Source organism: Chanodichthys erythropterus, chromosome 11 (assembly GCF_024489055.1).
Source record: "Chanodichthys erythropterus isolate Z2021 chromosome 11, ASM2448905v1, whole genome shotgun sequence".
NCBI classification, from domain to species: Eukaryota; Metazoa; Chordata; class Actinopteri; order Cypriniformes; family Xenocyprididae; genus Chanodichthys; species Chanodichthys erythropterus.
Window position 1 is genome coordinate 50,829,593 of NC_090231.1, and position 12,571 is coordinate 50,842,163.

A 12,571-nucleotide genomic window follows, 5' to 3' on the forward strand; every position below is an offset into this window, starting at 1 on the left:
AAATAAATGTAGAAACATTCCTGCTTATATAGTGTCACTTTTAACTTTATTTTTGCTAATATTATAATATTTATGCTTTTTTATTATCTGACGCATTATATCTTTTGTGGACTTTTGTTGATGACCTATTACATTTTGATTGTGAAGATGTGAGATCTTGCAAGTGTGTTATATTTACTGTATATTATGTTTCACTCCAAGGTTTAAGGGTGTTTATTGAGGACATTGCATTCCCCATAACTTAGGAAGAGTTTCAAAGATTAGACAAAATTGTATTGTTTACAAAAATTTATTCATACAAATCTTACAACACAGTTTTGTTTTTTTTGTTTTTTTGTTTTGTTTTGTTTCTTACATATATAATGGTGACCTTGTGTGGCTCCCATGTGTTATACTGCACTAATGATCAACACAAGACAGAGATTTATCTTAACGTTCAAGTAAGGCTTTGGGCACTATCAGTCTCTGCACAGAAAATGCATTTCAAGGTTGAGAATGTTTAATGAATGCTGTACAGATAGCTACAACACACTATGCATAAAGAAGTTCAATCGAATAACCGGAAAGGCAGGGCCAGGTGGCATTTTAACAAATTATGTTATGTGAGAAATAGGAGGTGTGTGAGCAGGTGATTGCAGCATTTGGAGGGCCACTAATGTGCCATCTGAAATTGGTGGCCATAATAAAGATGAAGCAAAGGCACCCAAGCCGCTTAGCTGTCTCCTGTGTCACAAAGCCTGCAGGAGAATGCAGAATTAAACACAGATTGATTTCACACGTTTGCACATACTAACAGGCATATGCAAACAAACATGTACATATCACCGACAAGTTTAAGCATATATAACGTTGTCAAAAACTTTACCTCAAAACGTATTACCTTTCATTTGACCTTTGGGAATATTCTTTGTCTTGCATACATAGATGGATCATTACATATATGTCATACCCAACAAGCTCCCCTATACTGCTGTGAAATTACTGATATTTATAACCACAGAGATAAAAATGGTAACTCTGAACTTCAAGATGCAGAGACACATGTCTTCATTGATTAACAGCTTTGTGGACAAATAACAGACATTTGACACTGATATGAGAATAGTGCATTATGAGAATGATAGAAAACTGAGAAAACAGAACAACGGAAATTCGATGAATTATTTAAATACCATATACAATACCATTCAAAAGTTTGGGGTCAGTAGGGTTTTTTTTTAAGAAATTAATACTTTTTTACAGCAAGGACCCATTAAATTGATCAAAAGTGACAGTAAAGACATTTATAATGTCACAAAAAAGTTCTATGTCAAATAAATGCTATCTATCAAAGAGAATTCCTCAAAAATATGCAGCAACACAATCGTTTTCAACATGGATAATAATAAGAGATGTTTCTTAAGCAGCAAATCAGCATATTAGAATGATTTCTGAAGGATCATGTGACACTGAAGCCTGGAGTAATGATGCTGAAAATTCAGCTTTGCATCACAGGAATAAATTTCATTTTAAAATATATTCACTTAGAAAACAGTAATATTAAATTGTAATAATATTTCACAGTATTACTGTTTTTGATCACATTAATGCAGCCTTTGTGAGCATTAATAATTCTTACCGACCGCAGACTTTTGAAGGTCTGAACCACTGTAATCACAATCATTCATAGACAGGGACTTCAATTTCTTTCGTGAGATTTCAGAAGAGAACAAAAGCAGGAAGGACTGGACAGTGTTTCAAAAAGAGAGTTTGAAGATGTAGATTTAATTTAAGTTCATATGCACAATTTTTTCAAATACATACAGAAGTTAAGGTATGTGCAAGAAAGGAAAACGTGTTGAACGGCTTGTGAGATTTTAGCCATAGATGACAGTGGGAAGAACTTGACGTGAGTAAAAGAGCGTGGAAGGGACGAGAGACATCCCTCAGAAAAGCACTATTGCACCGAGCCGTTGAAACTCACCGGGAATTCAGGAGGAAACTGTCTCAGCCAATCCAACAAAAATGCCTCAATCTCATCCCCATCCGGGAGCACACCAAAGTCTATGTCTTGTAGAAATTGGTGCAAATCTAAGTCGTCAGGGCTGTTGTAAATAAAAAAACTTTGTTCTTAATTTCAGGAGTGAAAGAAGGAAGGTATCATTCAATGTAATGATTGTCTTTGAGACTATTTATTTACTCATATTCAGACTAATAGACAAAGTATTCAAGCAAGCATGAATTAATAAACAAACAAACAAATTGTTATTTTGTTCGACCACAAGGCATATCGTTGCATTATCAGGTGCTTCAGTACAAAAGAAAAACAATATTATTATCAAAATATTCGTTTTAATGTCTTTACTTCATACATAAATACATGTTTATAAAGGACACAGGTGCGATCAAATGATCATCATAGTCTTAGTAGTGACTAACTTGCTACAAGAGCTGTACATGTACATGATAATTATAGAGACGAATTTGAAAAAGGCTACAAATTGGCGAGCCGCCGTCCTTTGCTTCTATATCTCTGTCTATACCTTTTGCCCAGGACCGTGGCCAGATACTTCTTTACGGCCATTTGCTTCCGGTAGCGGCTGTAGCTGTCTGTGAAAACCCCGTCCGAGTGACGCTTTGAGAGCGGCTCATTGTCGTCATCTATTGTGTTTCCTCTGTATTGGAGAAAAAGAACAAAGCATTCTAGAACCCAGGAACTTAGAACGTAGAGAAACAACCTACATTTGTTTGAATTTAGGAGAGCAAAAAATCATAATCTATTTGTCGCAAATAGTTTTATCGCTTAGTTTCATTTAGTAAATAAGTTGTATGTGTATGTTGTATAAGCTGCTATGTAGGACTAGTTGTATATAAATACATTTTATGATATGTGGACCACAAAACCAGTCATAAGTAGCACTGGTATGTTTGTAGCAATAGCCAACTATAAATTGTATGGGTCAAAATTATTGATTTTTCCTTTATGCCAAAAATCATTAGGATATTAAGTAAAGGTCATGTTCCATGAAGATATTTTGTAAATTTCCTGCTGTAAATATATAAAAATTATATTTTTGTGAGTGGATTTGCATTGCTAAGGACTTAATGTGGACTGCTTTAAAGGTGATTTTCTCAATATTTTGATTTTTTTTTGCATCCTCAGATTCCAGATTTTCAAATAGTTGTATCTCAGCCAAATATGTCACAAACCATACATCAATGGAAAGCTAATTATTAAACTTTCAGATGATGTATAAATTCCAAATTAAAAAAAAAGACCCTTATGACTGTTTTTGTGGTCACATAGGCCTATAAATTAGAGTAAGTTTTGTAAAAAGTGACAATGGGCTGTTCACACAGGGTGCATTATCCCAGCTAACAAAAAAGGTTCTGAGAATGTTTTGATAATGTTACCATTAAGTTATGATTTCTATTTTAGAGTTTTTTGTTTTTTTAAATGTTGTAAAATCTTTTTTTTCCCCCTGTGGTTATGCAGTCTTTAAATTTGATCATTCTGCAAACATGTACTTTTGAATGTTCTCTGAACATTCTGAAACATTTAGTAACATTTAAAAAACTTTTACACGAATATCCAGCTAAAATGTTTCATGTGTATGAATAATGTTTTAGTGCTAATGTTTTGAGAACATTCTTAAAACTTCGAACAAACGTTCTATTAACGTTACTGGAAGAACGTTTGTTCATAACAGAGAACCTTTTCTAGAACGTTAGTGCAGCGCGCTCCATAGAGCGCTGTCCTGTGTGAACACGCCCTTATTCTTCCTCAGATAGGCTAATGAATGTTGAGAAGCTCGGACAAACATTTGGAAGTGAAATTAGCGATATTGATTTTTCGAGAGAGCAAGATACAGGTGGAGAGAAAGGGATACTGTTCTTACCCCACGCGTTTCGCCATCAGTGTGTGCAGGTATTTCCGCGCTGATAACTGACCAAGCGCTTTCCTGTAGGCTTTATTAAACATCCCGTCAGCGTGCCTTTCCAATCTGCGTGACAAAATGCCAAACAGATTGTACAACGATGTATCAGTGGATGTCTACAAAAGAGGTCAGTCTTAGCTACGCAATGTTCCCTAATTATTGTAATAGCCTCTTATAACATCTTCAGACCGGACCTCAGACCAGACCTCAACTCAAACAAGCAAATACCTCGAAATGTCTTAGACAGAATTTAACCAGAACAATCACAGTAATAGACAAATATAGAGTAGCCTATGCCATTTTGGGAATGCTTAGAAAAATAATTGGAGACCGGGTGAGGGAAAAAGTGTTATCACCTTTTCGAGGGAGGACTATATAACGTGTATGTGTCTTCAGGATCTGATGGAGAGCTTCGAATGGTGATCTGGTCGCTGTCAAAGGTTAGATCCGTTAATGCCTTGCCCTCCTCGTCGAATCCTGCAGTCTCCATTCTGAAACAACACATGAAGTCATTTCATTCCCATTCTGAAGTAAAGGCAATACTTAGCCTGATTCATATAAGTGCTCTAAATTTTTAAGTATATTAAATGCATACTATTAATATAACCTATAATAACAAAATAGCCTATAGGGGATATTTCTGTAAAATTGCTTAAAAAGCTAATATTACTAGGTTTTTTTCTTGTTTTTGCCTATAAATATTTTATAGGCCTACACTTTATGTCAGAAAAGAAAATCAAAGGATTATAGTCTTGTAGAATTATTTACAATCATAAAAATTAAATCACTAAAAGAAAAAATAGCGTAGCCTAATACATTCAAAGCGCGTTCACACTTGTGCCTTTTCTTTCAACTCGATTCTAGGCGAAAAAAAAGAATGCACGTGTAAATAATGAAACTCGTAGTAGCGTATTATTTAAATGTGTTCATATTTGGTACACTCTTAAAAATAATGGTTCCAAATCGCGTTTCCCGAGTTCCCCGAAGAGCCTTTCTTTTCATTTCATATTTTTCTTATTATAAAGAACTTTTTAATAATATGAAGACCCTTTTTCGATTATAAAGAATCTTTTGTGCTTTGAAAGGGTTCCATTGATGTTAAAAGTTCTTCATGGAACCAACAATGCCAATAAAGAACCTTTATTTTTAAGAGAGTTACAGCCAACAAAACAAGGTCTGTTGAAAATTTGAGACACTTGTCAATAAATCGCGTACATTTTTTATTGATCCAACAGTCTTAATGGCCAAATCTTGTTTCGCCGTCCAACTACGCTGCGCAAAATCGAAATCCTCTCCGCGTGTTCGGTGAGATGGATGTGCGGTTTCCGTACCTGATGTTTGGATGGCTCAGAGGCGAACACACGTTGCATTGTACGAGGAGCCCGTAGATGAGGAAGGCAAGAGTCGTTTTGCTGCTCGTCATTATTCTGTAGAATAAAGACATAAATTAGTAGGAGACATTGGAACCATCATGTCTAACCGTACACAGAGGTCTTTAAAACTTTCAGTCTTTGATGCTCTAAACTGTTATATTTGTTACAGTATCAGAGATGACACTACAACTGGCTGGCTAATTTGCAAAAATGATGGTCAAGACCCTTTTATCTCAAACTGAATTATTTCACACCTAATACCGATTCCCACAAATTCCCGTTCCTTCCAGAAGTGGTCCACATACCTACGGCTGCTGTCCAGTGGAGGCTGCAACCACAAGAATGAGATGAAAATCTCACGCTCGCTCCAAGACTCTCTCCAAGGCTGCTCTTTAAACTTTTCTACGCGTCACTTTGTTATCCTTATGAACACAGCGTAGATCCTATTTTTTCCCCCTCAGATCCCCGTATAATGACAGTCGAACGGATATGAAACGAGTTATCATTTGTCTTCATCTCTCATTATATTATCGCGAGTTTTATTCCTCCAGCCCTTCCTTCTGGACCTTTTTCACTCCCCACTTTAGAGATCTCGTCGACGTCATCCTCCCTTACTAGGGAGAGATGGAAAGATCACTGTACTTTTCCTACCTCCATATGGAGGAAGGGAAAGTACAGTGATCTATCCATATAGAGACTAATATTTTATGAAATTATAAAATATACAAAACAAGTAGCCTATTTTCTCGATTGTAATTAGAAAATATGTTAGGTTGTAGTTTTAGCTTTTTTATTAGCATTTTAATTCGATAGTGCATAAAAATGATTTCTTCAAAAAAAAAATTAAATAATTTTATAATCTGCAAACATTTATTGGTTTATTTTTAATTCCATTTAGTTTAATTTCATATAAATTTTCCATTTCAGTGCACATTAAATGTATCATTTAAAAGGTGTTAAAAGTTACATACATGATTTAAAGTCACCATTAAACCATGAAAAAGTAATTAATCAAAATAACTTCCCTTTCCTCTTGCAGTGACATCTCTGCTCTTTACTAGCACGAGGGCGGGACAACTTGTCACTCACATGAGTTCGACCAATAGCAAACCACAACCATCCAATCAGTTCCCCATAGACAACATCAAATCCCGTCCTACATTTTTTCTTGTTTGTGAAGCCGTTTTTGATGTACATCACAATAGGGAAGAAATAACTATCGCAACTTCTGTTTCATACCAACTTTAGATTGTAGAATCATCTTAGAATTACAGGCTGTTTCCCAAAAGCATTTAAGAAGTAGGGCTCGAAGTAGGCTATATCATAACGAAATGTACTTCTTAAGTTATTTCACACTGTCAGAAAAAAAAGGTACGGTGCTTGTCACTGGGGCAGTACCCTAAAGGCAGGAACACACCAAGCCGACGGTCGGCCGTCGGGCAGTTTTTGTTCGTCGGCCGACTAAGTTTTCTCAGTGTGTTCCACACCGTCGGCTGAAGTTGGTCCTCGTCGGCTTTTTTTCGGCCGATTCGAAATGTTCAAAAGGTTGTTTTTTGCCCTTACTCTCTGACCCCCTGAAGGTCAGTGAGTAATTTGCACCCTGACTAAGACACACTGGGGGAAGCATTTCAATAACCCTATGAATGCATATAAAAATGCAGAATCGAATCAAATTGATCTAATTGCATCGGCTTTTAATGTGAATTGTCTCGAATCGAATCGTTCTGAATTTGCAAAAATCGTTCTTAAATCGAATCAAACACCTATGAATCATGAATCAAATCAATTCACTGTTTACCCAAAGATTCACAGCCCTAATTCTGACATATTTAGGTTTATTCTGGACTTTTTTTTTTTTTTTAGAAAGAGCTGAAACACCGTCACTTCAGATTCGAGGCCGGAGCTTGTCGGTCCGTCTGATCATTCTGATTGGCTGTTCAGATACTGCCACCTGCTGGTACGGAAAGGCATTTAATCTCACGCAGGTGTAGAACAGACGTGCTACTTGGCCGTCGGCTGTCGAGCGTCAGTTTGGTGTGTCAGGGCAACTTTGGACACAGATGCTGCCGACGTGAGCCAACCCCACAGTCTGCTTTCGTCGCCACTAGTTCGTTGGCGTCGGCTTGGTGTGTTCTGGCCTTAAGGTACAAAAAGGAAAAGGTAATAATATGTACTTTTAAAGTACTAATATGTACCTTTAATGTGTAAGTAAGGTACAAAGATGTACCTTTTCACTTTTGTACCTTAGGGTCCTGCCGCAGTGACAGTGGTGTACCTTTTTTTTCTGACAGTGCATGGTGACATAAAGCTAACAAGGCTTTTGGGAATTGCAGTTGTGGGTGTAAGCGTTCTGACTAGGGGTGTAACGATTCACTCGTTTTCTCGATGCATCAATTACGAATCCTAATGACACATATGCATCGATCTTGAAACTTGTTTTTTGAATCGTGAATCGTTAATTTCAGTTGATAATCAATGTAAAATTCTAAGAATCGGATTCATCACGATTCAATATCGATTCAGTGCTTTAAAATATATAAACATTAAATTACTACATTGCGCGAATTGGAGACGTTGTACGCTGCACTCTTTACCGCCCCTCACTGGATTGCTCTCGCTCATTGACACATTTTTGAGAAGCCCACAGTTGAGCTCTCCTCAGGATGGCCACTGGCCCACGACCAATTTGTACGTAATTTACGGTGGCTAAATTGTATGAATTCATACGACCTCACTCATACAAATTCATACGATTTGTCTAAACCCGAATGACATTGTGTGAAACTGAATGGAGATTATCGAATTATCATAAGATTTGTGAGTGATTTAGAGCATAGCAGAATTCAGTCAGATAAAGGTTTATTAATTCAGTTACACACAATATTAGTTGTTTTCATGCCTTTTGCACAACATTGCACCATTTCATGCTTTTCATCTTCAGAAAGATCTTTCTTCCTCATCATATTGCATGAGAACTGTGACTTGCTTAATAATGTGGAACAACCTCTAAGTAGGGTTTCCATAGACCTGGCAAATTATTTTGTCTGAGATTGATACCAGTTATCTACAAAGACATGGAAAAATAAATAAACAAACATTTTCTTAGAAAAACTAAAATCTGAATGTTTATTGTACAGAAATCTTACTGATTTGTCTCTTGCATAATAATTTGGAACGCAGTGTAAGGTTGTGTAGCATATCTATCCTGCACTATAGTTAACATGAACTAACAATACTTTCAAAGCCTTTTAAAATTTTGGCTTATGTAAATTTCTACAAATGCCAATTTTTAGGCTATTAAAATAAAGTTATGTAGCATCATTAAGAACTTACATTAACAATGGACAAAAGGTTGTTTTTTGCCCTTATTCTCTGACCCCCTGAAGGTCAGTGAGTAATTTGCACCCTGACTAAGACACATTGGGGGAAGCATTTCAATAACCCTATGAATGCAAATAAAAGATTACATACATCTACCTGAGAATCATTTCCTCTGATATTATTTCAGCAATCATATGTGTTTTTTTATAAGCTGTTCAGATTCACTGTTTTAAAATGCCGTGTCAAGTTAAAAGTTCAACGTCTGAAAACACGTCTCGACATCCTGCGCTCTTTTCCATGTTTTTTGCATTTTAATCACAAGCGCATTCCTTCATTTAGCTCACTGCATACATAGACATACGAAAAGAAATTAAGGTTTTTGATGAAAACATTCCAGGATTTTTCTCCTTATAGTGGACTTCAATGGCCTCAAAACGGTTGAAGGTCAACATTAGTTTCAGTGCAGCTTCAAAGGGCTTTAAACAATACCAGACGAGGAATAAGGGTCTTACCTAGCGGAACGGTCATTTTCGAAAAAAATACAACTGTATATGGTTTATAAACACAAATGATCGACTTGCACGTGCTTCTGCTTTCCATATTCTTCGAAAAGCTTACGCTGTTTGTCCTACACCTTCCCTATTCGACTTACGGAACGAACGCGCGCAAAAAGTATTCTCATCGCTTCATAACATTAAGGTTCAACCACTGTAGACACATGGACTATTTTAACGATGTCTTTAATACCTTTCTGGACCTCAAAAGGTGTAATGTCGTTGCTGCCTATGTGTGGATCAGAAACCCTCAGATTTCATCATAAACATCTTCGGACAAAATTTGTGTCCCAAAGACAAACAAAGGTCTTACGGGTTTGGGATGACATGAGGGTGAATACGTAATGACAGAAATTTCATTTTTGCATGAACTAACCCTTTAAAGGATGTTATGATAGTACAACCTCTTACATGTCACAATATCAATTTGATTTCTAAATTCATGACCCCTTTAAAAGTAATTTTAATTAAAACTTGGACTACTAGAATTGTCAGATGGTCCTTTTTTTACGAATCATGCACTGTGATAGCGTGTCAAAGCATACTCAGCTATAAATAATATGCAGCTATAATAAGTGTTGTCATTTTTGAGTGATGTTTCATGTCGATATGCAATAGTTGCATATTGTTAAAAGTAATTGTGGTTTTAATATATTTGTAAGAATTTCAGGTTTATAGAAAAGAAGAAAGGGAAATCAAATGTCTGGCAAAGTTATATTCTGGAAACTGCAGAGAAATCCCCTAAAAGAATTATGTTTATGCTCCACAAACCTCTAAGGTCAGCTCTAAACACACACACTAATTTATATTTAATTAGAGTTGATTAGTATACTGTGTCAAGTAGAGTCAGTCATAACCTATTCAGTTTTGTCCTGTGCAATAACCTGTTTGCTTTTATGACTCATTTGAACATATGTCTCTGTTTGCCTTAATTAGTAAAATATGCTTGTGTCTGTTCTTTATGAGGTAAATTTGACATTTATTTTATCCTTGAGGAAGTGTGCATAACATACTCAACCTGAGTGCAACTTGTTTAAGCAAATAGTGGGGTAATAACATTGTTCAAATTAAAAGGATATTTGGATTTTACATGCTCAATAAACCATTAAAAAAAACCTAAACTTCACTACGTTTCGGTCGTGACTGTTTCGGTAGTGACATCATTGTTTTGGTAGTGACAAAAGGGAACATATAATTGTTTATTTGGGGGAAATAAACAATTTTATTACTGTTATGCGAATCATTCGAATTTTATTGTTTTATTATGCAAATAATTTGCTTTAGTATGTTAGTTAAAATTCTGTAATGCGATATGGTTACTACCAACAAATTACTATCACTACCGAAAATGTGCAGTCATGACCGAAACATGGAATGTTTTGTTAAAAATGAAGTATAATGAATTATCAACTAAGATGTTATTATAGTGTTGTAATGAATCCTTAACTCTGAAATCAGTATGATGAACTTTATGCATTTTACAAAGAAAGATTGGATTCAAAATACAACAAATCTCATAAATAACACTTGAAATATTGCTAAAATTGTAATTGTTATTGATTTACCTGTGAAACTTTTCCAAAAAATATATTTACAAGGTAGACATAAACAAAATCTTAATAGGTCAATGTAGCCCTTCTTATTAAATTATTTATTATTGTGTTTTCAGTAGTGACAAATTTGGGGAGAGGAAAAATATTCCAAAATTTTCTGAAAATACAATATGAGAATTAACTGTACAATTACTACAAATATGTACTTTGGATATTATACAATTTTCTTACATACAAAATTTGTGGAAAAAGACGTTTCCAATTCTGACTTTGCACCAATTCTGTAGAATGGCCCATATATACAGGTGCTGGTCATATAATTAGAATATCATCAAAAAGGTGATTTATTTCACTAATTCCATTCGAAAAGTGAAACTTGTATATTATATTCAGTCATTACACACAGACTGATATATTTCAAATGTTTATTTCTTTTAATTTTGATGATTATAACTGACAACGAAGGAAAATCCCAAATTCAGTATCTCAGAAAATTTGAATATTGTGAAAAGATTCAACATTGAAGACACCTGGTGCCACACACTAATCAGCTAATTAACTCAAAACACCTGCAAAGGTCTTTAAATGGTCTCTCAGTCTACTTCTGTAGGCTACACAATCATGGGGAAGACTGCTGACTTGACAGTTGTCCAAAAGACGACCATTGACACCTTGCACAAGGAGGGCAAGACACAAAAGGTCATTGCAAAAGAGCCTGGCTGTTCACAGAGCTCTGTGTCTAAGCACATTAATAGAGAGGCGAAGGGAATGAAAAGATGTGGTAGGAAAAAAAGTGTACAAGCAAGAGGGATAACCGCACCCTGGAGAGGATTGTGAAAAAAAAAACATTCAAAATGTGGGGGAGATTCACAAAGAGTGGACTGCAGCTGGAGTCAGAGCTTCAAGAACCACTACACACAGACATATGCAAAACATGGGTTTCAGCTGTCGCATTCCTTGTGTCACTCTTGAACAACAGACAGCATCAGAAATGTTTCGCCTGGGCTAAAGACAAAAAGGACTGGACTGCTGCAGAGTGGTCCAAAGTTATGTTCTCTGATGAAAGTAAATTTTGCATTTCCTTTGGAAATCAGGGTCCCAGAGTCTGGAGGAAGAGAGGAGAGGCACACAATCCACATTGCTTGAGGTCCAGTGTAAAGTTTCCACAGTCAGTGATGGTTTGGGGTGCCATGTCATCTGCTGGTGTTGGTCCACTGTGTTTTCTGAGGTCCAAGTTCAACGCAGCCATATACCAGGAAGTTTTAGAGCGCTTCATGCTTCCTGCTGCTGACCAACTTTATGGAGATGCAGATTTCATTTTCCAACAGGACTTGGCACCTGCACACAGTACCAGAGCTACCAGTACCTGGTTTAAGGACCACGGTATCCCTGTTGTTAATTGGCCAGCAAACTCGCCTGACCTTAACCCCATAGAAAATCTATGGGGTATTTTGAAGAGGAAGATGCGATATGCCAGACCCAACAATGCAGAAGATCTGAAGGCCATTATCAGAGCAACCTGGGCTCTCATAACACCTGAGCAGTGCCACTGTAACGATATGGAAGCAGGAACTGCCAGAATATAAGCTAAAATCTGAAAAGTTGTCATTAGCAGGGCTAGAACCCTGATCTCCTGGACACAGAGCTGGTGCTCTTCCTGAGTGAGCTAGCTCAAGGCAGAGGAATTTCAGACTCAAGTGCAGAGGAATAATCTCAAGGAGACGAGAGGTATGAACTTGAAGTTGCTTTACTTGTAGAAGAACAAAAAGATAAAAAAACAAAGTACAAACAAAACCAGAAGCAAAGCTTCCAATAGCCACAAAAAAAGGAAAACAAAACAAGCACAATGGCTT

General features: G+C 36.3%; 1 protein-coding gene across 1 annotated transcript; it reads right to left on the reverse strand.

Moving 5' to 3' along the window:
* Nucleotides 1-347: 347 nt before the first annotated feature.
* On the reverse strand, nucleotides 348-5,777 carry adcyap1a (adenylate cyclase activating polypeptide 1a). The gene is made up of 7 exons (XM_067401328.1): nucleotides 5,596-5,777; nucleotides 5,249-5,344; nucleotides 4,274-4,408; nucleotides 3,879-3,983; nucleotides 2,523-2,654; nucleotides 1,964-2,084; nucleotides 348-737 (listed from the first exon to the last, which is right to left on the reverse strand). The coding sequence occupies exons 2-7, from the start codon at nucleotides 5,338-5,340 to the stop codon at nucleotides 729-731; spliced, it is 594 nt and encodes a 197-aa protein (XP_067257429.1). The 5' UTR covers nucleotides 5,341-5,344; nucleotides 5,596-5,777; the 3' UTR covers nucleotides 348-728.
* Nucleotides 5,778-12,571: the final 6,794 nt, after the last annotated feature.

Bases quoted from the DNA above. Each gene is read 5' to 3' on its own strand.
- adcyap1a (XM_067401328.1), bottom strand. From the start codon at position 5,340: ATGACGAGCAGCAAAACGACTCTTGCCTTCCTCATCTACGGGCTCCTC. The intron at 2,655-3,878 runs GTAAGAACAGTA...TCTCCAATACAG, and splicing joins CTGATGGCGAAACGCGTGGG to AGGAAACACAATAGATGACG. The intron at 2,085-2,522 runs GTATAGACAGAG...TATTTACAACAG, and splicing joins GCCACGGTCCTGGGCAAAAG to CCCTGACGACTTAGATTTGC.